Genomic DNA, 21,290 nt, shown 5'->3' with positions numbered 1-21,290 from the left:
GAGAGTTGAAATCAGGAGATATCTTGGGGGTAGAGTTGAGGACGCCAAGGGAACTAAGCCAGGCACACACTTGGCACTCAATACATGCTGCCTGCTTGTACAGATAAATCAATAAATTAATAAAGGGATAAATTTCACTTTTTCAGTAACATTCATTCACACAACTATTTACTTCTTCATCAAAAGCTCAATGACGGGGCCACTGGGCCAATCCCTTGCTAGGCTATACTGGCTCCCTCCTGGCTCTGGCCCTGCCCATCCCTGAGAAAACAGACCCTGGCATAGACACTCCCACCCCATGTGAGCAGGTACAGGACAGAGAGAGGTGTCTGGGGTGGAGGAACCCCAGGAGGGAGTGGGTGCTCCCCTGAAGGGGTAAAGGAAAGAGGCATGTAAGAGAGGGCATGGGAAGTGGGGTTTTGAAGCATAAGTAGGAGTTTGAAATATTTGACAAGTGATCTGTGAGGGCTTAGAGATTACTCACCCTGCCCTTCCCAGGAACACCCCTCCCCAGTACTCCATTTTCTCGATGTCTATTGACTCTTTCCCTGACTATGCATCTCCTATTCTATGTGAAGGCTCCTTTCTTCAGGGCTCAAGTCCTAGCTGGGTGGTCTTGGGTGAGTCCCTTCCCATCTGGATCTCAGTTTCATTATCTGTGAAATAGGGACCAGTGGTCAACCAGACAGTGCGGCTGAGTATGGGAACAGGGTGGTTTCTCAGTGTCCAGGTGGGGAGTTGTTTGGGTGGGGGCTGTACTGGTGGACTCCTTGCAGATTCCACAGGGAACAGGACCAGGGCACTGTGGGGGCTGGTAGTAGTGGGAAGGAGGCTCAAGCCAGCCTGGTGGGCTATAGCCCATGGGATAGCAAGGAGTCAGACACAACTGAATGACTGAGAACACACTATATTCTTAGCCTCCTGAAACCCAGAAATTCAGATCAGATATCTGAGAATTCAAAACCCTGAGGTTCCAAAAGCTTAGAATATTATAATTTGAGAAACTCCCCCAGGACCTGAGGCTTACAGAACTATGTGGTTCTGTGTAATCTTACAACCTCAGTGGGCCCCACCTGGGTTCAAATTCCCGGTCAGCTGAGATAAGGGCATGTCAAAATCTCAGGAATTTTGGCTCAGCCTCGGAACCTGGCCAAGAGGCCTGGGGCCTCTGCAGTTGCCCTACAGCCTTGAACGCTGGCGCCCATCTCTACATCCAGGACTGACCCTGGGGACACTGTGGGGGTAAGGAGGGCTGTGGAGTGATGCAGACTCACTGAGGACAGATTCAGGTACTCTGGGATGGGGGCCACGGCTGGCGGACTTGGAGTTGTAGGAAACCCTGGAGCCTCACCCTTGGGTGCTAGGCCCCAGGGTCTGGGTTGGTGGGCACAGGGGCTGCAGGTGTGGTGAGGGCCTTCTGGGCTTTGCATAAGACCCCGGGGATCCTATGCGCCAAATGATGCAGTAACAAGAAAACAATGATAGTTACAGTAAAATGACAAGCCTGCTAACTCAGGTCAGCATCTCCCTGCTCACAATCCGCCAGGCTCCCTATCACCCTTCAACAAAGGTGTCCTCCAGGTCCCCAGGTCTCCCTAGCTCATTGTGTTCCAGAGGCATGGGGCTTCTCCTCGCTCTGCCTCCAATAATTAGCCACAGGCTTGCCTCAGAGCCTCCACCTGGCTTGTTCACTGTCTGCCTTCTAGAACTTTCTCAGTAAGCAGTAACCAGGGCTCCCAGCCCCAGTGCCACTCACACATCCCAGACAGGTCCCAAGTGACATTCACAGCGTTCTGTGAGATCCAGCCATCTCCTGAAGTCCCCAACAGAAGATGAACCCAAACCAAAAAAAGCAGAAACCACCACAACGTTGTAGAACAGTTATCCTCCAATTAAAAAAGAATAAAATAAAGTAAAATAAAATCGCCCACTGTCCCCAGAAGTGCGGAGCCTGGCCCTTCTCCGTATCTTTGTATTAGATTTAGAACTGTTTCCCCCCATTTTCCTTTTTTGTGACAGTAACTTTCATTTGCTCCCCTGGGTCGAGTGTCTCTCTAACGTGGAAGTAAGTGCTAGACGGGGATTGCCGGTACAGAAGTCGCTTGCCACACGGCCCTACTTCAATACAAATTACCTCAATGAAAATAAAGTTTAAAATCCCATTCCTCACCTGCACTGACCACATTTCCAGAACTTAGGAGTCACATATGGCTAACGCATTAGACCTCGCTGCACATTTCAGGGACCCACAGCACCCCCACTCGCCCTCACTGAGTGGCTGGGTTTTCTCCCCAGATCAAGCGTACATCGACTGGCCTCGCCATTATAAAAGAGGAGTTTGTGTTCTCCTTTTGTGACCAGTAAATGATCTGGGGGTGACCTGTAACAATATCAAAAATGTGCATTGGTTGAGCAGCCACTGTATGCTAGGCCCCCATACGGGGCATTCTCTGTGAAAGAGGAAGAGATGGGATGACCTTAGCTTCCTGTCCACCTCAAGGAAGTGGGGCTCCCCAGATTATGAAGCCAGGCAGATAGGTCTGGAAAGTTCTCTGAGGCTCTAGAACAGCAAGTCTCTTCCCCGCCATGCCTACCTCACACCCTGGTTTCTCAGAGGCCCTGACTGTCCCTTCTTAATGTTCCCTGGGTGTCCTTCCCCAACCTCTGTACTCAGGTGTCCTCTCCCACACCCAGCCTCTGGCTCCTCCTGCCCTTCCATGCTCCCTGCTGCAGCCCACCCATTCTTGCTTTGGAACACGGGGTGGAAGTACTATACTTGGCATACAGTAGGTGCTTAGTGAATGTTGGATTCTGTTACTACCATGGCTGCTAGGAGGCGCTCAGGCTTTTCAAAGATGAATGAATGAGCATGTCTGTAGTCCAAATGTGGGCTCCCAGGTCTGGGACATCTCAAGCGGGCAACTGGTGGCAGTCAACAAGGAGGGCATGGTCAGGTATAGACCATTTGCGATCCCGCTTTAGTTGACATACGGCTGTCCGCTCAGCCGTCCTGGAAAGACTGGAACGGCGGGTCTGGCGCCCTAAGAGCCGGAGAGAGATGGGTGGTGCTGAGCGGCCCGCGTTCTCAAAAGGAAAACCTAGTCAGGGTGAGTCGGTTGGATGGCATCACCGACTCAGTGGACACGAGTTTGGGCAAATTTCTGGAGATTGTGAAGGAGTGGGAAGCCTGGCGTGCTGCAGTCCATGAGGTCGCAGAGTCAAACACGACTGAGCGAATGAACAACCAAAAGTCGGGAGCGGACCGAAGGCTGGAAGGTTGGGCAAAAGCAGTTCACTTAGCCTCTTCTGGACCCCTAAAATCCCCCGGACCGCCACCAAGTGCAGAGAGAGGGAGAGAGGTCCGTTAGTTCTTCCAGTCACCGACCTCCGCGAGATGGGGGTTCAGTTTAGTTCAGTTCAATCGCTCAGTCGTGTCTGACTCTTTGCGACCCCATGAATCGCAGCACGCCCGGCCTCCCTGTGTGTGCATCACCAACTCCCGGAGTTCACTCAGACTCATGTCCGTCGAGTCAGTGATGCCATCCAGCCATCTCATCCTCTGACGTCCCCTTCTCCTCCTGCCCCCAATCCCTCCCAGCATCAGAGTCTTTTCCAATGAGTCAACTCTTCGCATGAGGTGGCCAAAGTACTGGAATTTCAGCTTTAGCATCATTCCTTCCAAAGAAATCCCAGGGCTGATCTCCTTCAGAATGGGGAGGTGGTACTTAAGCTAGACCCTGCAACGTCACGGGCCTTTATGACGTCACGGCGCATCAGGTTAGTCTGCTTAGGGGAACAGCGGCCCCGGCCTAAAGAATTCCGCACAAGTTTTCTGGGGACGTAATTTAAAGACCGCAAATCAAATCATTTTTCAGCCAGAACACACTATTGTGAGCCTATTTTCAGTATAGTTTTCTAGAGTCCAAAGTAGAAAACAGCTCCAACAGTCGTATTTCCTTTCAGTATATTTTATCACTTCTAAACGCCTCAGATATTGACTAATTTTGACGCTCGAGTTGCAGCGGTGGAGGCTAGTGGGGGCAATATGCGAAAGACCCGGGCCAGACGCAGCCCCGCCCCTCGGCGCTCGCGGGCCGGCTGAGACTCCAGAAGGCGGAGCAACCGCGGGCCGGCCGCCGGCTTCCCAGCGTGCACCGCGAGCGCAAGGAGGCCGCTCTAGCCTTCGCGGCGACTCGCTGGCGTCAGCTGGGGTGAGGAGGCGGAAGATGGCGGCGGCGGCCCGGCGGCTGTAAGCAGCGCGGCGGCGGCGAAGACTGCTGATGGCGGCCAGGAGGCGTCCTCGGGGAGCCGCGGGCCGTTAGGGTGCTACGCTGGGCGGCATGTCGGAGCACGCGGCACCCGGGGCTCCGGGGCCTGGGCCCAACGGCGGTGGTGGCGGTGGTGGTGGCGGCGGCGGCGGCCCGGCCCCCGCGCGCGGGCCTCGCACCCCCAACCTCAACCCCAATCCTCTCATCAACGTGCGCGACCGGCTTTTCCACGCGCTCTTCTTCAAGATGGCTGTCACCTACTCGCGCCTCTTCCCGCCCGCCTTCCGTCGACTCTTCGAGTTTTTCGTGTTGCTCAAGGTGACCGCAGCCCCGACCCTTAACCCCAGAGGATGGACCCCCCCTACCCCTGAGTTTCGACCTCTGACTCCGCCCGGGACAGCGTGCCCCTTCCTCCCGGAGGCATAGACCCGGCGGGGCCGGTTGTGACCCTTTCCTTAAGCCTGCCACCCCCGCCACCCTTCCCAGAAACTTCCACCCGGCAAGGCCCTAACCTCCCCGAGTTAGTGGCCCCTGATCCCGATTCCAGGAACTCACTCCCAGCCCCTCCAGGCCGCACCCCACCGCTGGCCTCGCCTTTCCTCGCGTCCCCACCTCGGGAGACCATAGCCCAGTCCCGCGACCCTCGACCCTGTCGCCTGGGATCCTCATCCCGGGATGACCCCGTCCCCAACTACTGAGCCTGATCTCGCCGCGAACCGCATACCCGGGGATTCCGGGCCCAACGCCACTGCCGCCTTTTTGGACACACCCCCGGACCGCCCACCTGCACCGGAAGCTGCGCCCCACTTTTCTCTCCCCCTTTTTCTTGGGGCGAGCCTCCTGGAGCCCTTCTGCTCCAACTCAGATTCTACCCCTTCTGGGGGAAGGTGACCAGGCCGAGGTCACGTCACCAGGGTTTCTGGCAGAGCCCCAGCCAGCGGTGCCGCTGGTGGCTCGGTGAGGGGCGTCCCGCGGACCCGCCCCTCGTCCTCCCTCGGCTGTGCGGGCGGTTCGGCGGTTCCTGGGAGGGCCGGCGTCGGTCCCGCCAAGGAGGGGTCTTAATCAGGGAGGGAGCCGCTGGGTGCCGGACCCCGGCTGTCTGGTGGGTCTGAGGAAATGGAGAAATGGCTGTTCTTGTTTGTGTCCTGTTCTGGGGGGCTCCCTGGGTGGGGGCTGGGACCATGGTTGCCGACTTAGGAGGGAGCTTGAATTCCTTGTCCACAGAAAGGGGTCTGAGGCAGCTGGGGCACGGGCCAGCGAGGTTGGGAGCCGGCAGCTCTTGGGGTTGGGTAGCAGGGGCGCGTGCAGGGCTGTCCTACAGACCTGGGAGTGGGTCCCCACTGAGCCTCTCAGGTCCTGAGCGGCAGCAGGTGTCCTCCCCGGGGGCCTGGACTCTGGAGTGTTCCTCAGTAGGGCTTCCCTTACCTGGTGCTTGGGAGCCATGAGCAGCTTGAGAGTGGGCAGAAGGCCGGGTGTGGGCGTGGTTGCCTCCTGGAAGGAAGCCCTGGCCTCCCTGCACCCTCAGGAGGAGCCTGTGTCACCTGAGGGAGTGAGTGCCCTGTGTGAGGTGGGCCCCCACGGAGCTCAGCCTTCCTGAGAGTCCAGCCTGAGGCCTTGGCTTTGTCCTTCCGCTTGCTTCCCAGTTGGGACCAAGGAGCAAGTCAGGGATTGGGCCGACTGCACAGACAGGCCGCACATCCAGGCTGTGCCCCTGGTGTGGGGGCCCGTGGGATCAGGCCACCCTTAGCTCCCTACATCTTTTCTCTCCACGGGGCTGCGGCCAGAAGGTCCCCCTCTCAATTCTCAGGTCCCTCCCTGACCCCTGGTGCTTTTGGTTTCCCTCCTTTGCAAAGTGAAGGCTGAGCTAGTCAATCTGTGAGGCTGCTGAGTTCCAGAAAGCTCCCTTCTTTGCTTTCCAGCTGCCTAGCTTCTGGACTCTTGTTGGAGATCAAGTTTCCCTCCCCACCTCACTTGGTCGCCTCTTCCTATGGCACCTGTTCTGCTCCCACCTGCAGAGCTGGTTCCCCCTCTCCCTTGCTCCCTGCCACCACGTGCCCCCTGCCACCTTGTGCCAGTCTTTGGGACCAGAGATGAGTGGCTGACCAGGAGGAATGGGGAAGAGGCAGCAGCTACCAGGGCAGGGTCCAAGTCAGAGCAGATGACCTCAGGCTGGGAGGAAGGTGGTGGGTGCAGGGATGGCGTGTGCAAAGGCCCTGGAGCTGGTGGGACAGCGTGGCCAGTGAGGTGGAGTGTTCAGTCACGGGGTACCAGAGGTTGGGGGCTAGAGTACCCAGGGCCTGTGATATGGCCAGGCCAGCTGCCAGGCAGAGGACAGAATAGGCCTTGGATGGATTCCTGAAATGCTGAGAGGGATAAGGGGGCGGGGCCGCCTGGTGGGCGGGGCCGCCGGCTGTGTCTGCCCATGGGGTCTTAGGAGGCCGCTGTTGGCCAGCTTGTTCCAGGGAGGCTGTGGGGAACCAGGTCCAGCTCAGGGGCAGGCCTTGTCCAGTGGGGCGAGAGTCTTGGCCCGTCTCTGGGCACCCACCCAACTGGTCAGGGTGATGGACCGTACCTGGGGTTTCAGTTCATGGTGGGGGGGCTGTGAGGGGCGCTGGAAGGGACTCCAGGGTGACAGTGGGGACTTGGCCACTCTGAGGTCACAGGTACCCCATCTATCCATATGCCCCTCAGAACCTAGCTACCCTACCTGGTGTTTCCTCCAGGTTTAACTCCTGGCTCCACCCCCTCCTGGCTGTGTGGCCTGTGCCTTGGTTTCCTGTCTGCAAACTGGAGATGATGGCAGGCACGTGCCTTGCAGGGACGAGCTCAGGCAGCCCCTGGCATCGTGCCACCTGCATGTCAGCCCTTTCTGTGACATCTCGGCATGTGGTGCAGTGTTGTCCTCATGGCTGAGGGTGAACAGTGTCCTGGACACTGGGGCCCAGAGAACACAGCTGGGGCTATGGGTCAGCTCTGACTGCAGCCTGCTGCCACTGTAGGCCCCACGCTTTCCTGACTCCCATCGTCAGCTCACAGGTCCCCATACACGTTGTGGAGAGGTGCTTGGGATTCCCAGAGACACTGAGCCTGTGGCCACATCTCTGGCCCCAGTGCAGGCTGGCCTGTGAGAGGCTCTACAGCTGTGGAGGCCTGTACTAGGAAGGGTCCTCATTTCGGGGGGCAGGTCCCAGGCAGCTCCCCGCTGACCGCTCCCTGCCCTGCAGGCCCTGTTCGTGCTCTTTGTTCTGGCCTACATCCACATCGTCTTCTCCCGCTCACCTATCAACTGCCTGGAGCACGTGCGTGACAAGTGGCCCCGTGAGGGCATCCTGCGGGTAGAGGTGCAGCACAACTCGAGCCGCGCGCCCGTCTTCCTGCAGTTCTGCGATGGTGGCCATGGCAGCTTCCCCGGCCTGGCCGTGGAGCCAGATGGCCTGGAGCTAGAGGAGGACGAGGAGGAGGAGCTGACCATGGACATGTTCGGGAACAGCTCCATCAAGGTGAGCAGCTGGGACGTGGTTAGGGCTGCAGGGGACACTCCTGACCTGCTGGGCCGTTTCCCAGCTGTTTACTGAAGGCCTGGTTCTAGGGTGCTGAGGGCAGACAGGCTGAGAAGCAGGCTTTGGGCTCAGAGCCCTGAGGTGGTTCTGGCTATCCTTGGTGCTGTGGCTGCCCACAGGATGGGAAGCCTAGAGGGAGGGCTGTGCTCAGGTGGCCAGAGGTGGGTGTGGGTGGAGTGTTGGTATAGACCCAGCAGGAGGCCCCATGTTGCTGAGGGCCCCTCAGACCCTCACCCGGAAATCTCGGAGCTCAGTGTTGGAGTTAGGGCTTTCACGGGTCGGGGTACATCTCCTTCCATTGGAGGGGGGTAGAGACCTTCAGACCAAGCCTTAGGTACCAAGGGCCTGCTGACCTCTGCTTCCCACTGTGCAGTTTGAGCTGGACATCGAGCCCAAGGTGTTCAAGCCACCAGGTGGCCCCGAGGCCTTAAATGACAGCCAGGAGTTCCCATTCCCTGAGACGCCCCCAAAAGGTACCACCACTCCCTGGGGCTACGTCCAGTGATGGAGGTGGGGGTGTGGTACAGTCCCCCCAGACCTCCCAGGAGAGGGCTCCTTTGCTGACCAGCTGTCCCTGCATGCAGCCTGGCCACAAGACGAGTACATCGTGGAGTACTCGCTGGAGTACGGCTTCCTGAGGTTGTCGCAGGCCACGCGCCAGCGGCTCAGCATCCCCGTCATGGTGGTCACACTGGGTGAGTGCCCCTGCTGAGCAGAGCAAGGCCCAGGGGAGGGACCTCCTTCCTCCTCAATCTTGGGTATCTTCCTCGGGGAGGGGTGACCCGGAAGCACTTGTGTCCAAGGTCTCAGGGTTGCCCTTGCTGCCCAATTGCAGGAAACTTCCCAGGGCTCCATTCCTCCACACCTGTCAGTCACAGCTCTGCTGGGCAGTGGAGTTCTGTGTCCCTGGACTAACATCGCTGTCTCGGTCCTGCCCACAGATCCCACGCGGGACCAGTGCTTTGGTGACCGTTTCAGCCGCCTGCTGCTGGCCGAGTTCCTGGGCTATGATGACATCCTCATGTCCAGCGTGAAGGGCCTGGCAGAGAATGAGGAGAACAAAGGTGCGGGGCGAAGGCGGGGCCTGCTTAGGTGGGGCTTGGGCTGGGGCGCTTGCTCACTGCCTCTTCCACTCCACCCCTCATGCAGGCTTCCTGAGGAATGTGGTGTCGGGGGAGCACTACCGCTTTGTGAGCATGTGGATGGCCCGCACGTCCTACCTGGCTGCCTTCGTCATCATGGTCATCTTTGTGAGTGCCTCAAGCAGGGTGGGGCGGCACGGGGTGGGGCCGGAGGAGCAGGGCAGCCATCCAAGGCCTCACGGTGGCCCACTTGCAGACCCTGAGTGTGTCCATGTTGCTGCGCTACTCCCACCACCAGATCTTCGTCTTCATTGGTGAGTATCCCCTCTGGCCACCTCCCCTGCCCCTCCCCCCTTCCGGGCGCCTCACCCGGTCTGCCCGCCCGGTGCCCTCTCCCGCAGTGGACCTGCTGCAGATGCTGGAGATGAACATGGCCATCGCCTTCCCCGCAGCGCCCCTGCTGACCGTCATCCTGGCCCTCGTGGGTGAGGACCCTGTGCCCCCACACCCTGCCCCCTTCCCTGGCATGCTGGCCACCCACCTCAACTGGGGGCTCCTGTCTCCCCCCACCAGGAATGGAGGCAATCATGTCTGAGTTCTTCAACGACACCACCACAGCCTTCTACATCATCCTCATCGTGTGGCTGGCTGACCAGTATGATGCCATCTGCTGCCACACCAACACCAGCAAGCGGCACTGGCTTCGGTGGGCACTGGGGGCCGTGTGGTCTGGGGTGGAGGCAGCTGGGTGGGCAGCACCTCATTGTTCCCCTTGCAGGTTCTTCTACCTGTACCACTTTGCCTTCTACGCTTACCACTACCGCTTCAATGGGCAGTACAGCAGCCTGGCACTCGTCACCTCCTGGCTCTTCATCCAGGTGAGGTGGGCTTTCCTTGCGACTGGTGGCCCGAGGGTCCAGCCTGTTGGGGGTCCCTCGCCTGACCCGGTGCCTGCCCCCCCAGCATTCCATGATCTACTTCTTCCACCACTACGAACTACCCGCCATCCTGCAGCAGATCCGTGTCCAGGAGATGCTGCTGCAGACACCACCACTGGGCCCCGGAACCCCCACTGCCCTGCCGGATGACCTGAACAATAATGGAGGCATCCCACCTATCACCCCCGACGCTGCCAGCCAGTCCCCTGCCCTGGGTCCTGGCTTGCCAGGTGCTGGCGGGGGCCCCGGGCCCGTGGCTGAGGCACCTAGCTCCCTGGTGGCCGCAGCGGCCTCAGTGGCTGCAGCAGCCAGTGGTGACCTGGGTTGGATGGCAGAGACGGCTGCCATCATCACAGACGCCTCCTTCCTGTCTGGCCTGAGCGCCTCTCTCCTGGACCAGCGGCCAGGCAGCCCCCTGAGCCCCAGTGGGGGGCTCCTACGGGGCCCCCCGGACAGTGCCCCTACAAGCAACTCTCCAGGGTCTGATACAGTCCCTCAGACCACCGGGGGGGGCAGACCCAGCCCTGCGTCCACCGATCTAGTGGATACGCCCTCGGAAGTCGGCTCCTGAGCCCTGGGCAGCTGACGGCCTCTATCCCTGGCTGTCCAAGCCAGCTGGGTGTGACCTGGCTGGAGCCCTCGGGGGTCAGGGAGACTGTCCCCAGTGGCTCTGGGAATGCTCAGCCTGCCTTAGGTGGTTTGGGGTCCATCAGGTTTGCTGGGAGGCAGGTGTCTCTTCCCCAGGGCATGGGGCCAGCCTACAGCCTGTCCCTGGTGGGTCTCCTCAGCTAGTAAATCAAGACCAGCCTGTGAACCAGGGTAGAAGGGGTGGGGGCTCCATGGAAGGTTCTGAAAGGGTGGTGAAAGGTCTGGAGCAAGCTGCCCCGGAGCAAAGCATCGGGTGGGGCTGGCTTAGCTGGTGCTCTGTCATGCCCAGTGCCTTTCCACGGCCACCCTACGTGCCCGGGCTGGGGGCCCGGGAAGGTGGAGCTCGGCCTCGATGGTGCATAGGCGCCAACATCTAAGGCAGCCAGGGGATCCAGGGTTCCGCCCTGCTATGGGTGGGGAGATGGCCGGTGACCCAACCCAGTCACTCTGTGAGGAATGCAGAAGAGCGCTCATTCCACTCTTATTTAATTGCAGTGTACAAAATGGTGTTTGTATATAGAATAAACTGTTGACAGCGTCCAGCCAGCGTCTGTGTGTTGGGGGGTGGGGTGGGGTGGGGTGGGGGGAGCCTAGGGAGACTCGCAGGAAGGGAGGTTCCACCCTATGGATGGGTGGCCCCCCCTCGGAGCAGGTGCAGTAGGTGAAGAAGGGCTGGATCCCACTTCAGGAGGCCACCTCCGGTGCTTCCTCGCAGGCCAGGAGCCATGTGCATGGCAGCTCACAGGTGCTGTCCCCAAGCTGGGCCAGGAGCGCCCTGCGCCGCAGCAGTGCCTGGCGGAGCCTCTCCTGCGCGCCTGCAATGCACTGCTCCAGCTCCTCCAGCTCCCCGTGAAGCGGGGCACCAGACCGAAGCTCGGCGGGCGGGCCATTGGAACAGACGGGGGCCTTAGGTGGCGCGGCCCCAGCTGCATCCGAATCTGGGACGTCCGCGTCGGGGGAGGCAGAGACCACAGTATGGTCCAGCAGGAAACGCACTCGATGCTCCCTCACTGCGGCGGGGCGCGCCCGTGTCCAGCCCCCTGGGCCCGCGGGGGTAGCCTGTGTGTTCTGCGACTCCTCGAGACCCCTAGGGGATGGATGGGCTGGGCAGCCACGTCCTACCCACAGTCCCCGTCTGCCCTTTACCTGAGGAGGCCGCCAGTGGAAGGTGTGGACCCAGGCGACAGAGGGCAGGTGTGGGTGTTGCTGGGGTGTAGAACCGCCCCCCAAGCCCCTTACCTTGACTCCGCCTCTTCCTGCCCCTCTGGCAGCTCTGTGTTGAGGGCGCGATGAATTCTCTAGGAGCCAAGAATTAGGCTCAGTGGGAAGACAGGACCCTCCCCCAGCCCCCCTCCCGCCCCACCACCCCCTGGGTTGGCCAGCTCCTCACCTGACTCGTGTGCAGCCAGTACTGCAGCTTGTTGCCCCTTCGGATGCGTGGCAGCGCCAGGTGGTAGAAGACGTGCTCACCCAGGGAGCTGAGCAGAGCACTACCCAGACCCAGGCAGAGCAGCACGAAGAGTCCGGAGAAGTGGTAGATGCCCATCTGCAGGGTCTGTGGGCAGGATGCTGGAGTTGGGTGCCATTGGAGAAGGCAATGGCACCCCACTCCAGTACTCTTGCCTGGAAAATCCCACGGACAGAGGAGCTTGGTAGGCTGCAGTCCATGGGGTCGCTAAGACTCGGACACGACTGAGCGACTTCACTTTCACTTTGCACTTTCATGCACTGGAGAAGGAAATGGCAACCCACTCCAGTGTTCTTGCCTGGAGAATCCCAGGGACAGGGGAGCCTAGTGGGCTGCCGTCTACGGGGTTGCACAGAGTCGAACATGACTGAAGCGACTCAGCAGCAGCAGCAGCAACAGGCACATAGTCCCTCTAGGTCATAGCAGACCCCGGGGGAGCCCGGACCTTGGAAGGGAGTGGGGACAGAGGTTGGGCCAGAGAGAAGGGCTTGGGGCTACATTTTCAGAGGTTTCATGGACAAGAGGGCACTAGAGCTGGGGTTTTGTAGGATGAATAGAATGCACAAAAGCAGGCAAACACACTGGTCTTGGGAATGAGCAGAGGTTCCCTACCCTGGTGAAGGACCACGCAGGTTCGGGGGCTCCCCCACGCCGACCCCCACCCCACGTGCGGGGACCTGCCGCACCTCCGTCACCGCGAAGACCCGCTTCCCACAAGGCACCATCTTGTACCACTTGTCATGCAGTAAGTCGATGAAGCCGGAGGACTTGTAGCGGCTGATGAACTCGGACAGGTTGGAGGTGAGCGGTGAATTTCTGGGGAGTCCGATACCATAGCCTGGGGGAGGCCGGGCATTGGGTTGGGACCAGGCTGGACGCAGACCCAGAGGAGCGGAACCCTCCTGGAGCCCGCAGATCACTGGTTCTGTGGACTCCTCACCCTCAATGACGAAGGGCTTGCCCACGGTCAGCAGCCTGCAGTCGGAGTCGATGGACACCTCATAGTCCAGGAGGGACTTGTCCATGATGAAGGCGTTGAGCTTGGGGGGATCGCTCCTGCGGAGGGCATGGGGGCAGGGTGAGCACCCCCGCCCGCCCGCGTGGCCCCGCCCCGCGCCCCGCCCCGCGCGCCTCCCTCACGTGAGCATGGCGACTCCATGGGGAGTGGTAGGTGCGCTATGGCGCCGCACGTGTGAGTACATCTCCGGGAAGCTTTTCTTGATGTAGGCCTCGGCGCTGCTCTCCCACACCGTGCCGAAACGGAACCCCTGAGACGGGTGGTGCAGCTGCGGGCCAGCGCCCAATCAGCACAGAAGGGCCTCGACCCCTGCCCCCGCTCCCCCTTCACGCCCCGCTTTCGCTGAAGAATTGATGCTTTTGAACTGTGGTGTTGGAGTTGAGGGTCCCTTGGACAGCAAGGAGATCCAACCAGTCAGTCCTAAACGAAATCAGTCCTGAATATTCATTGGAAGGACATAGCCTGAAGCTGAAACTCCAGTACTTTGGCCACCTGATGCGAAGAACTGACTCCTTGGAAAAGACCCTGATGCTGGGAAAAATTGAAGGCAGGAGGAGAAGGGGACAACAGAAGATGAGATGGTTGGATGGCATCACCAACTCGATGAACATGAGTTTGAGCAAGCTCCAGGAGTTGGTGATGGACTGGGAAGCCTGTCGTGCTGCAATCCATGGGGTCGCAAAGAGTCTGACAGGACTGAGCGACTGAATTGAACTGAACTGAGGCCACACTGACCGGGGCCTCCTTGGTGGGGTATGAACCTCCAAAAAGCTGGACCTGAGGTAAGCAGGACTGTCCAGAATTTTCTGTGGAAGAAAACGCTCTACAACTGTGCTGTTCTCAAATGGCTGTTGCATGCTTTCAATTAAATCAATTTAAAAAGTAGCCACATGTGGAGAGTGGCTGGCCCATCTAGATCTCCTTAAAATGGTTTACAGAGGACACTAGGGTGGTGGTGGATTGGGCGGGCAGCATGTGTGCTAAGTTGCTTCCACTGTATAGCCTGCCGCGCTCCTCTGTTCATGGGATTCTTCAGGCAAGAATACTGGAGTGGATTGCCATTGTCTCCTCCAGAGAATCTTCCTGACCCAGGGATCAAACCCATGTCTCCTAATATGTCTTCTGGATTGGCAGGTGGGTTCTTTACCATTATCGCTAACTGGGAAGCCCTGGATGGGGGGTGGACAGAAGAGGCTAAACACCACTCAGAGACAAAATCAGCCAGATCCAAACACTGGGAGGTACTCTGGGGCAAAACACAAAACAACTTCAACGAACAAATCACTAGTGAAAAAGGAGTGTCAAAATGACCCTCTGGGCCCTTCTCAGGACAGACCACCCCCTTGTCCTCTGCCTGCCTTTTGTCTATAGGAAATAGCTCCTAGGCCTTCCCTGAGTTCCAAAGAATAAAGAAGTGACAAAATGCAGAAACAAAGGAAGAGTCAAGACAAAAATAGTTTAGTCATTAAAACAAAGGACTTTTAATTTCTTCTCAGGTGCTATAGCTAATATCGAGAGCCAGCGGATCCTCGGTGGTCCAGTGGTAAGATTCTGCACTTCTACTGCAAGGAACATGGATTCAGTCACTGGTCAGGGAACTAACAGCCCATATGCCATGCAGTGTGACCAAAAAAAAAAAAAAATCCTGAGCCAGGTCCTTTCAGCTGTTTCCCCCTGCCCCCAGGTGGTAGAAGTTAACTATGCTGCCCATAAGCACAGAGGCCCTAGGCTGATTAGAACCAGAGGGTTAATAATGTTGACTCCTGAGTGCCTCACCACCAGCCAGTCAGAAGAATGTCCACCACCTGATCACACACACCCTGAAGACCCCCTCCCTCACCCTGTCTTTAAAGTCTTTTCCCCAATATTAAAAAACAAACAAATGAAAACCACTTTTCCCTGAGGGCCACCTAGGAGTTCAGGTCTTAAGCACTAGCTGCCTGGACTCCTTGCTTGTCACCTGCGATAAACCCTGTGGTTTCCTTCGCTATGACCCCGTCAATAGAATGGTTTCACTGCTCACCAGTGAGTGGATCTAAGTTTGATTTGATAACTAAGAGGTTTCTGCCATCCTCGATGTCTGTGCATTTTGGATCCAGATTCAAACAAACTGTCGCAGGGTTAGGGGAAGACAACTGAGAAAATGGGTCCCTGATGTTTAAATTTCCCAAATATTCATAATGAAATGACAGGAGGCCTGGGTCTTGCTTTAGGATAATTCAGTGACTGGGGTTGGTGCGTGAATGAAACTGGCCAACAGTTATTTTAGAGCTGGGCAATGGTTTCATTCATGGTTATTCTTGTTCCAGAATATTAAAATTTTTTCATTAAAAGAAAAATACGTAGGCCAGGGCATGCCCTGCTCTGCCCACAGTCCTCTAGGACTCCCAGTGAAAATTCTAAGCCAAGCTGTTTTCAACGGCCACATCCTCCCACACCTGCAGGCCCTGCCCTGTCCTCTTCCTGCCCTCCCCTCCTCCCTCTACCCTCCTCAACCCCTCTGCTCCAGACACAAGGCTTCCTCGCTGCTCCTCCAATACATCAAGCACAGTCCTGCCCCAAGGCCTTTGCACCGGTTGCCACTGCTTACCACATTCCTCCCTGATACCAAGCACCTCAGGTGTCATGCCTCTCGGAGGCATTCCTGACCCCCACCGGAGAAATCTTCCTCTCCATTGTGCCCTGCGTCCCCAACTCTAATTTTCCTCCATGGGCCTTTTTTGGGGGGCTGCGCTGGATCTTAGTTGAGGCATATGAGATCTAGTTCCCCAACCACCGATGGAACCCAGGCCCCCTGCATTGGGAGCACGGAGTCTTAGCCACTGGACTACCATGGATGTCCCTGCCCTGCCTGGAACTTTACCACCATCTCACACACCATCCTTTTTGCTTCTCTTTCCGTTCTCACCAGCACCCTTGCCTGTGTTGTCCCGGCTTGGGGCTGGGCTCAGTATGAGTTTGAGAGAAGGAACAGCTGCCCTCTCTGGGGTGAGGATAGAGGTGGGGGTATTAGACTTCTCAGCTCTGACCATAAACCCCCTGCAGTTGCCCACCTTGGGGTCGTGGATCCCAGACAGCTCCTCGAAAGTCTTGTCCCCGACCATGACGGCAGCCAGGTTGGCCGTGTAGCTGGACAGCACGAGCAGGCAGAAGATGGCCCACAGGTTCATGAGGAGGCGGCCCGTTGGGCACTTGGGCGTCTTGCTGGATACCGTGCGTCCAAAGAGGATGGCATAGCAGAGGTTGAGGGCGGAGGAGTAGGAGAACACGGTGTCCCGGTTGCGGCCGCGGGGCGTTAGGCCGAAGGGGCTGCGCCACTCGTAGAGAGTGAGGAAGAGTGCAGTCAGGTGCAGCGCAGTGAAGACGCCCAGCCACATGGACCAGTGCAGCGGCCACATGAAGGCACCAATGGGCGACGCCGTGTCGCGTGCACGCACCATGATGCCCAGGCTGGTGGAGAAGAAAGGGCTAGTGAAGTCCACCACCTGTGAGCGGGCTGAATTGATGCTGAAGCTGGTGACGGCCATGTGCGCCCGCCCGGCCAGCAGGTCGCCCACCAGGCCAGTCCAGCGGCCGTCGCGCAGCGCGCCGTACTTGCCATCGCCCACAATGTAGAGCTCAAAGTCGAAGGGTGTGTCCTCCGCCAGGCGCTCCAGCAGGTCGATGCAGTAGCCGTAGCAGCACCTGCGCAGCGCGCGGGGCGCCGAGCCATCGGCCAACGCGGCAAAGAGTGCGTCCAGAGTGGCCGAATCGTTGGTGCCAGGGGCCAGGCACAGTTGCCCTGCTGGGCACCGCCCATCTTCGTCTGGCTGGCGAGCAAACACAAACGGATGCTCCACCAGCGTCACCACCCTCAGCTTGGGCCGTGCCTGGGCTCCGGGCAGGGGTGGGGGCTGCTCGGCCGCACCCCACGCCTCCAACTCCAGCCGCCCATCCCGCCAGTGACCCAGCGTGGCCCAGGCCGGGGCGCCCCTCAGGTCCTGGCGGAGGCTCCACAGGCAGAAGCGGCGGGAGATGTGCACCTGCGAGGAGCTGGTTACCCACACCGGCCCTGTGTGGCCCCAGAAGGATGTGTTGGCCAGGAACCTGGTGGGGGTGGGGATGGCATCAGGGCAGAGGGATCCCTCCCCCGAGGTGAGACCCGTGGCCTTGCGGCTCAGACACACTCGGGGCCACTGGAGGCTCTATTGAGCCCCACATTCCACCAACCCTTCCAAGCAGGATACCCGCGCCCTGGGGACTGGGGCAATGTCCCAGCCCTGAGCCAAGGGCTGCTGCCCAGTTCAGAGGCCCAGGTGGGGCCTTCTGGTTTCTGAGCGCTGTCCCCCTCGAGGGCCCTGGCGATCAGAAGGTGATTCATTTCAGCAGTCTCATTCATTCTTTATCCTCCCTTCCCTCTTCTCCCAAAGCCCCCACCCCAGCCCTGCAGAATCCCCTTCTTAGGTTCTGCTTTCATGCAAGATGGACACAGCATCTGGCACACAGCAAACACTCGATCTTGTCACCTGTCATGGCCCACTGGCAGAGGTGGCTTCCTGCAGCCGGGGCCCTGCTCACCGTGCCAAGAGGCGGCCCGAAGACTCGAGCTCTGGTGGCGGTAGGTCACTGCAGTTGACTGTGGCGGGAAGCAGGGCACGCTCTGGCTGCACGCGGGCAGCACTGTCCAGCGCACGGGCCACTAGTTCCACCACATCCTGGATGGCAGCCTCCAGCGGGGGCCGGGCCACCTCGCCCAGCGCCAGCACTCCGGGTGGCAGGCCCTCAGTGGGCAGGGCCTCAGGGGGCAGCGGCGTGCCCAGCAGCCAGCGGGGACCGGGGGGTGCAGCCTGCAGCACCTGTTGGGAGCGGGCCACATCGCAGCCCAGGAGTATGGCTGCGGTGACCAGGGCCTTCCCTCCGGCTGGTGCCCTCAGGAGTGCCAGGCGTGCGCTCAGCCCTGCATCGCCCAGCTCCAGCCGGCTCAGGTCCAGCACAAGCTTCGGGGCCCGGCCCGCCCGGCTTGTCCACAAGACCACCAGGCTGCCGGGGTCACGTACACGGCAGAGCACCAGGCCGACGTCCTCCCAGGTGTGAGCCCGCAGCACGGATACCAGCACATCCAGCAGTGTCTCAAGGGGGCTGGCCCAGTCCAGCTGCAGGTGGAACGGGTTCTGGCAGAGGGGTTGGTCAAGTTAGGGCTGGCGACCTCACAGTCCCACCACACTCTTCCCACCCCCATCTGTACATGTCCAATAAACACACATCACCTTGCGCTGATGTAGGGAGTGGGCCTCATTGCAGCCCAGGAGTATGGCTGAGGGGACCGGGGCCTTCCCCCCTTCCCTCCCCCTCTGCTAGTGCCCCCAGGAGTGCCAGGCGTGCTCACAGCACCTGCTCCTGACAGGTGCTACAGGCTGAGTCCCCTGGCTGCTGCTAGCTACTCAAAGGACCTTGAGTCTACCTCCTCCCAGCCCAGCCCCTGCTCTGTACCCCTCTGTGGCTCCCCATTGCCATCAGCACAAAGCCTGGCCCTGCCTTGACCTGCAAGTCCTGCTCTTTTGACTCCAGTCACTCAGAGTTTTTGGATTCCCCAGCTGGAAGACCTTTCCTCATCTAGGTCAGCCAACTCCTACACATCCTTCAAAACCTAGCTCCATACCCCCTCTCTATTCAGACTTACCCAGGCCAACCAGGCACTGAAGGGCCCCACTTTGTGCCTGGGGCACCCCAAAAGTTCTCCTGGATTTGCTTTCAGTGTGGGATGAGAACTTTACCAGACACCTCGGGTAGGCAGGATGTTGTCTGGGTGGGGACAGGGTGCTGAATGCCGGGAGAAAGGCTGGAGACTACTGCTCAGTCCCTGGCGTGGGCGAGGAGGGGGAAAGGGGAAGAGGGGGCAAGCCATTATCTCCCCAAAGCCTGATAGGTCCAACTGCAGGGGTGCAGTTCCTGGATCTGGCTGCAGAGGGCCCCACAGGCCTGGATTTGGGTCCTGCATCTCTCCCACTGGGAGGGGGCAGGAACGAAGTGGAGGTGGGTTAAAGAGACCCCAGGCCTCCTCTAGGATCAGGGTCTCCCCGCCTTCAGAAGAAGGAAGACCTGGAGGGGGCTTCAAGGTGGGTTGGGAGGCCCCCTGCCAGACCCCACATCCAGGCGTTGGGCCCCTCCCAGCTGGTCCTGAGAGGAGGGGTCTCTCCCTGGGGCACCGCGGGGTTCCCAGAGCCCTGCCAGTCACCCTCTCTCCTCTTTCCCATTCTCTACTTATTCGGACCCAAATTCCAGTCTGGGGGTGGAAATAAGAAGACAATGAACTCCAAGGTCGAGGAGTGGCTGCGGAAGACAAGGGTTTTGGTGTCTGGGGATCTGAGGAGGCTGTGGGTCAAGGAGGTTGTGGGTGGGGGTGGCCTAGCCTCGAGGATGCCTCGAGGATCGGAGGATGCTGATGGGAGAAAGGCCTCCAGCTTCAGGCTCTGAAACTTGCCCCTGGAGAGTGGGCAGGGAGACCCGTTTCCCCATCCCAGCCTTGCGATCCTGCCGGGTGGGGATCCGAAGGCGCCCCCGGACCCTACAAGGGGGTCTCGGTCCCAGGGGGTCTACACCTCCGAGGCCCAGGGAAGCTCCCTGTGGGATCCGCCGTCTGGAGTCCAGAGGCGTCCCGCGGGGTCCCGAGCCTCAGGTCCGTGGCTCTAGGTCCCTGCCTCCTGGGGCTCCCGTCTCCCATTCCGGGTCCCTGAGCCCCGGGGACATCCGTGGTCCAGGGATCCAGGGCCTCTGTCATCCGACTCCGAGTCTCCGCCCATCTACGGTCCAGAAGTCCGAGTCCCGTGCGTCCCAAGGACTGTCTCCAGACCCCCGGACCCCAAGCCCCAGGAGCTTCCCGGGGCCTCTCCCATCCGGCCCCGGATCCCCGCGCGTACCGGGGAGCCAAGGGGCGCGCGCGCTTGCCGCCGCAGCACACTGAGCACGGGGGTCTCGGTGGCGGACGCCAGGAAGTGCAGCTGCAGCAGCTCGGGTCGCGTCTCGGGGAAGGCGATCAGGGCCGCCACTCCCGGTGCCGTCAACACCTGGCACAGACCGCGGGCTAGCGAGGCGGGGTCGCGGGCGGGGGTAGCGGCGGCTACCAGCTCCAGGCTCAGGTTGTGGGGCAGCCGCGGCGCCAGGGAGGCCCGGGCTAGGGCGGCGCGGGCGCGGGCGCGGGCGGCGGGCGCGCGGGGCAGGAGGGCGCCCAGGCGCACCGAGCCCCCCAGGCGCGCCAGGACGCCGCACGGGTGCGGGTGGCCCCCGGCGGGCCCCGGCCCCAGCACCAGCGCCAGGCCGAGCCACAGCGCCGTCACAAACTCCATCCCAAAGTTGCCGGCGGGTTCCACGGGGCGGAGCCGGGGATGGCATCCCGGGAGGCAGGATCTCGCGCGCCCACGCCGCACCCTCTCCGCCCCTGCCGGGCCGGCTCCTCCCTCCCTGCTGGAGTCCACCCGCCTTCACCCGCCCTCTCCCCTCCTGGTCCCTCAGTGCTAGGGAAGCCACTTGGGAGGAATCGGATCCACGACGCAGGGGGAGAAACTGAGGCTCAAATGATCTCAACAGGCGGGGGTTGGGGTGGGGTCTAACCACCGCTATCCCTGGCTCTGTGCCCACTCTACAGATGAGAAAGCTGAGGTTAGCAGCAGGGAGGGATTTTGCATCAAAATTGGTCCCCACACTCACCCCTGGATCCTTCATCCCCCTCCTCCAGCCTGGAAATATTTCTCATTGATAAGACAGGGAAACTAAGGCCCAGAAGGGGTCAGTTTGCCTCCATAGTCACACAGCAGCACTGTTCCCTCCCCCAGGAAGCAGTGTCTACCCAGACCAACCCCCCTGGGTGTGCTCTACCATCGTGGGCAGCTGGGGAAACTGAAGCAGACCTGTCTGATGGGAACCTATAGGGCAGATCTCATGCCCTCCAACTGTGGGCAGGAAACTTGACCCAGACAACTCTTCTTCACCCTTGAAGACCCAATGCCAAATGCCCCTGCTTGAAAAATTTCCCTGAAAGATGCAGAACACACCCCATCACCCCTGCCTACATTAACTCCATCACACACTTGTCATCTTTTTGCTGCTTTATTTACTGTATTTAGTGGGCAACTCTGGGAGACAGGGGTGAGCCTGGCTTGTTTAATGCTGTGTCTCCAGTGCTTGCACAGAGTAGGCACTCTGCTTGAGCAACTGTTTGGACAAGGACACTTGATTACATGACTCCCCACTGCTCTAGAACCTTCCATAGCTCCCCGCCACCTACCAATCCCTCAGCCTCCTACATTCTCTGTGCCTCTCCATGAGAAACAGC

The 21,290-nt window shown here is 59.7% G+C and overlaps 2 protein-coding genes across 2 annotated transcripts; one reads left to right on the top strand and one right to left on the bottom strand.

Annotated features, from left to right (window-relative positions):
* Window positions 1-4,340: 4,340 nt before the first annotated feature.
* On the top strand, window positions 4,341-11,019 carry TMEM259 (transmembrane protein 259). Its single transcript, XM_068980174.1, has 11 exons — window positions 4,341-4,586; window positions 7,493-7,768; window positions 8,202-8,301; window positions 8,413-8,523; window positions 8,770-8,892; window positions 8,978-9,078; window positions 9,167-9,224; window positions 9,312-9,395; window positions 9,484-9,616; window positions 9,689-9,788; window positions 9,874-11,019. The coding sequence occupies exons 1-11, from the start codon at window positions 4,341-4,343 to the stop codon at window positions 10,417-10,419; spliced, it is 1,878 nt and encodes a 625-aa protein (XP_068836275.1). The 3' UTR covers window positions 10,420-11,019.
* Window positions 11,020-11,180: 161 nt separating this feature from the next.
* Window positions 11,181-20,304, bottom strand: GRIN3B (glutamate ionotropic receptor NMDA type subunit 3B). The gene is made up of 9 exons (XM_068981075.1): window positions 19,879-20,304; window positions 17,540-18,132; window positions 16,036-17,068; window positions 13,105-13,250; window positions 12,905-13,020; window positions 12,651-12,802; window positions 11,887-12,051; window positions 11,736-11,794; window positions 11,181-11,601 (listed from the first exon to the last, which is right to left on the bottom strand). Exons 1-9 carry the CDS (start codon window positions 20,302-20,304, stop codon window positions 11,181-11,183), a joined length of 3,111 nt encoding a protein of 1,036 aa, XP_068837176.1.
* Between the last annotated feature and the right edge of the window lie 986 nt (window positions 20,305-21,290).

Source organism: Capricornis sumatraensis, chromosome 9 (assembly GCF_032405125.1).
Source record: "Capricornis sumatraensis isolate serow.1 chromosome 9, serow.2, whole genome shotgun sequence".
NCBI lineage: Eukaryota > Metazoa > Chordata > Mammalia > Artiodactyla > Bovidae > Capricornis > Capricornis sumatraensis.
Note: the sequence above shows the minus strand (reverse complement) of the source record. Positions and strands in the feature narration are given on the sequence as shown.

Coding starts and splice junctions, on each gene's coding strand:
- TMEM259 (XM_068980174.1), top strand. CDS start 4,341: ATGTCGGAGCACGCGGCACCCGGGGCTCCGGGGCCTGGGCCCAACGGC. Junction 8,302..8,412: donor CCCTGAGACGCCCCCAAAAG/GTACCACCACTC, acceptor CCCTGCATGCAG/CCTGGCCACAAGACGAGTAC. Junction 9,225..9,311: donor CCAGATCTTCGTCTTCATTG/GTGAGTATCCCC, acceptor CCTCTCCCGCAG/TGGACCTGCTGCAGATGCTG.
- GRIN3B (XM_068981075.1), bottom strand. CDS start 20,304: ATGGAGTTTGTGACGGCGCTGTGGCTCGGCCTGGCGCTGGTGCTGGGG. Junction 13,251..16,035: donor CTGGGATCCACGACCCCAAG/GTGGGCAACTGC, acceptor GCTGGCCCGCAG/CTGCACCACCCGTCTCAGGG. Junction 13,021..13,104: donor CATGGAGTCGCCATGCTCAC/GTGAGGGAGGCG, acceptor TGCCCTCCGCAG/GAGCGATCCCCCCAAGCTCA.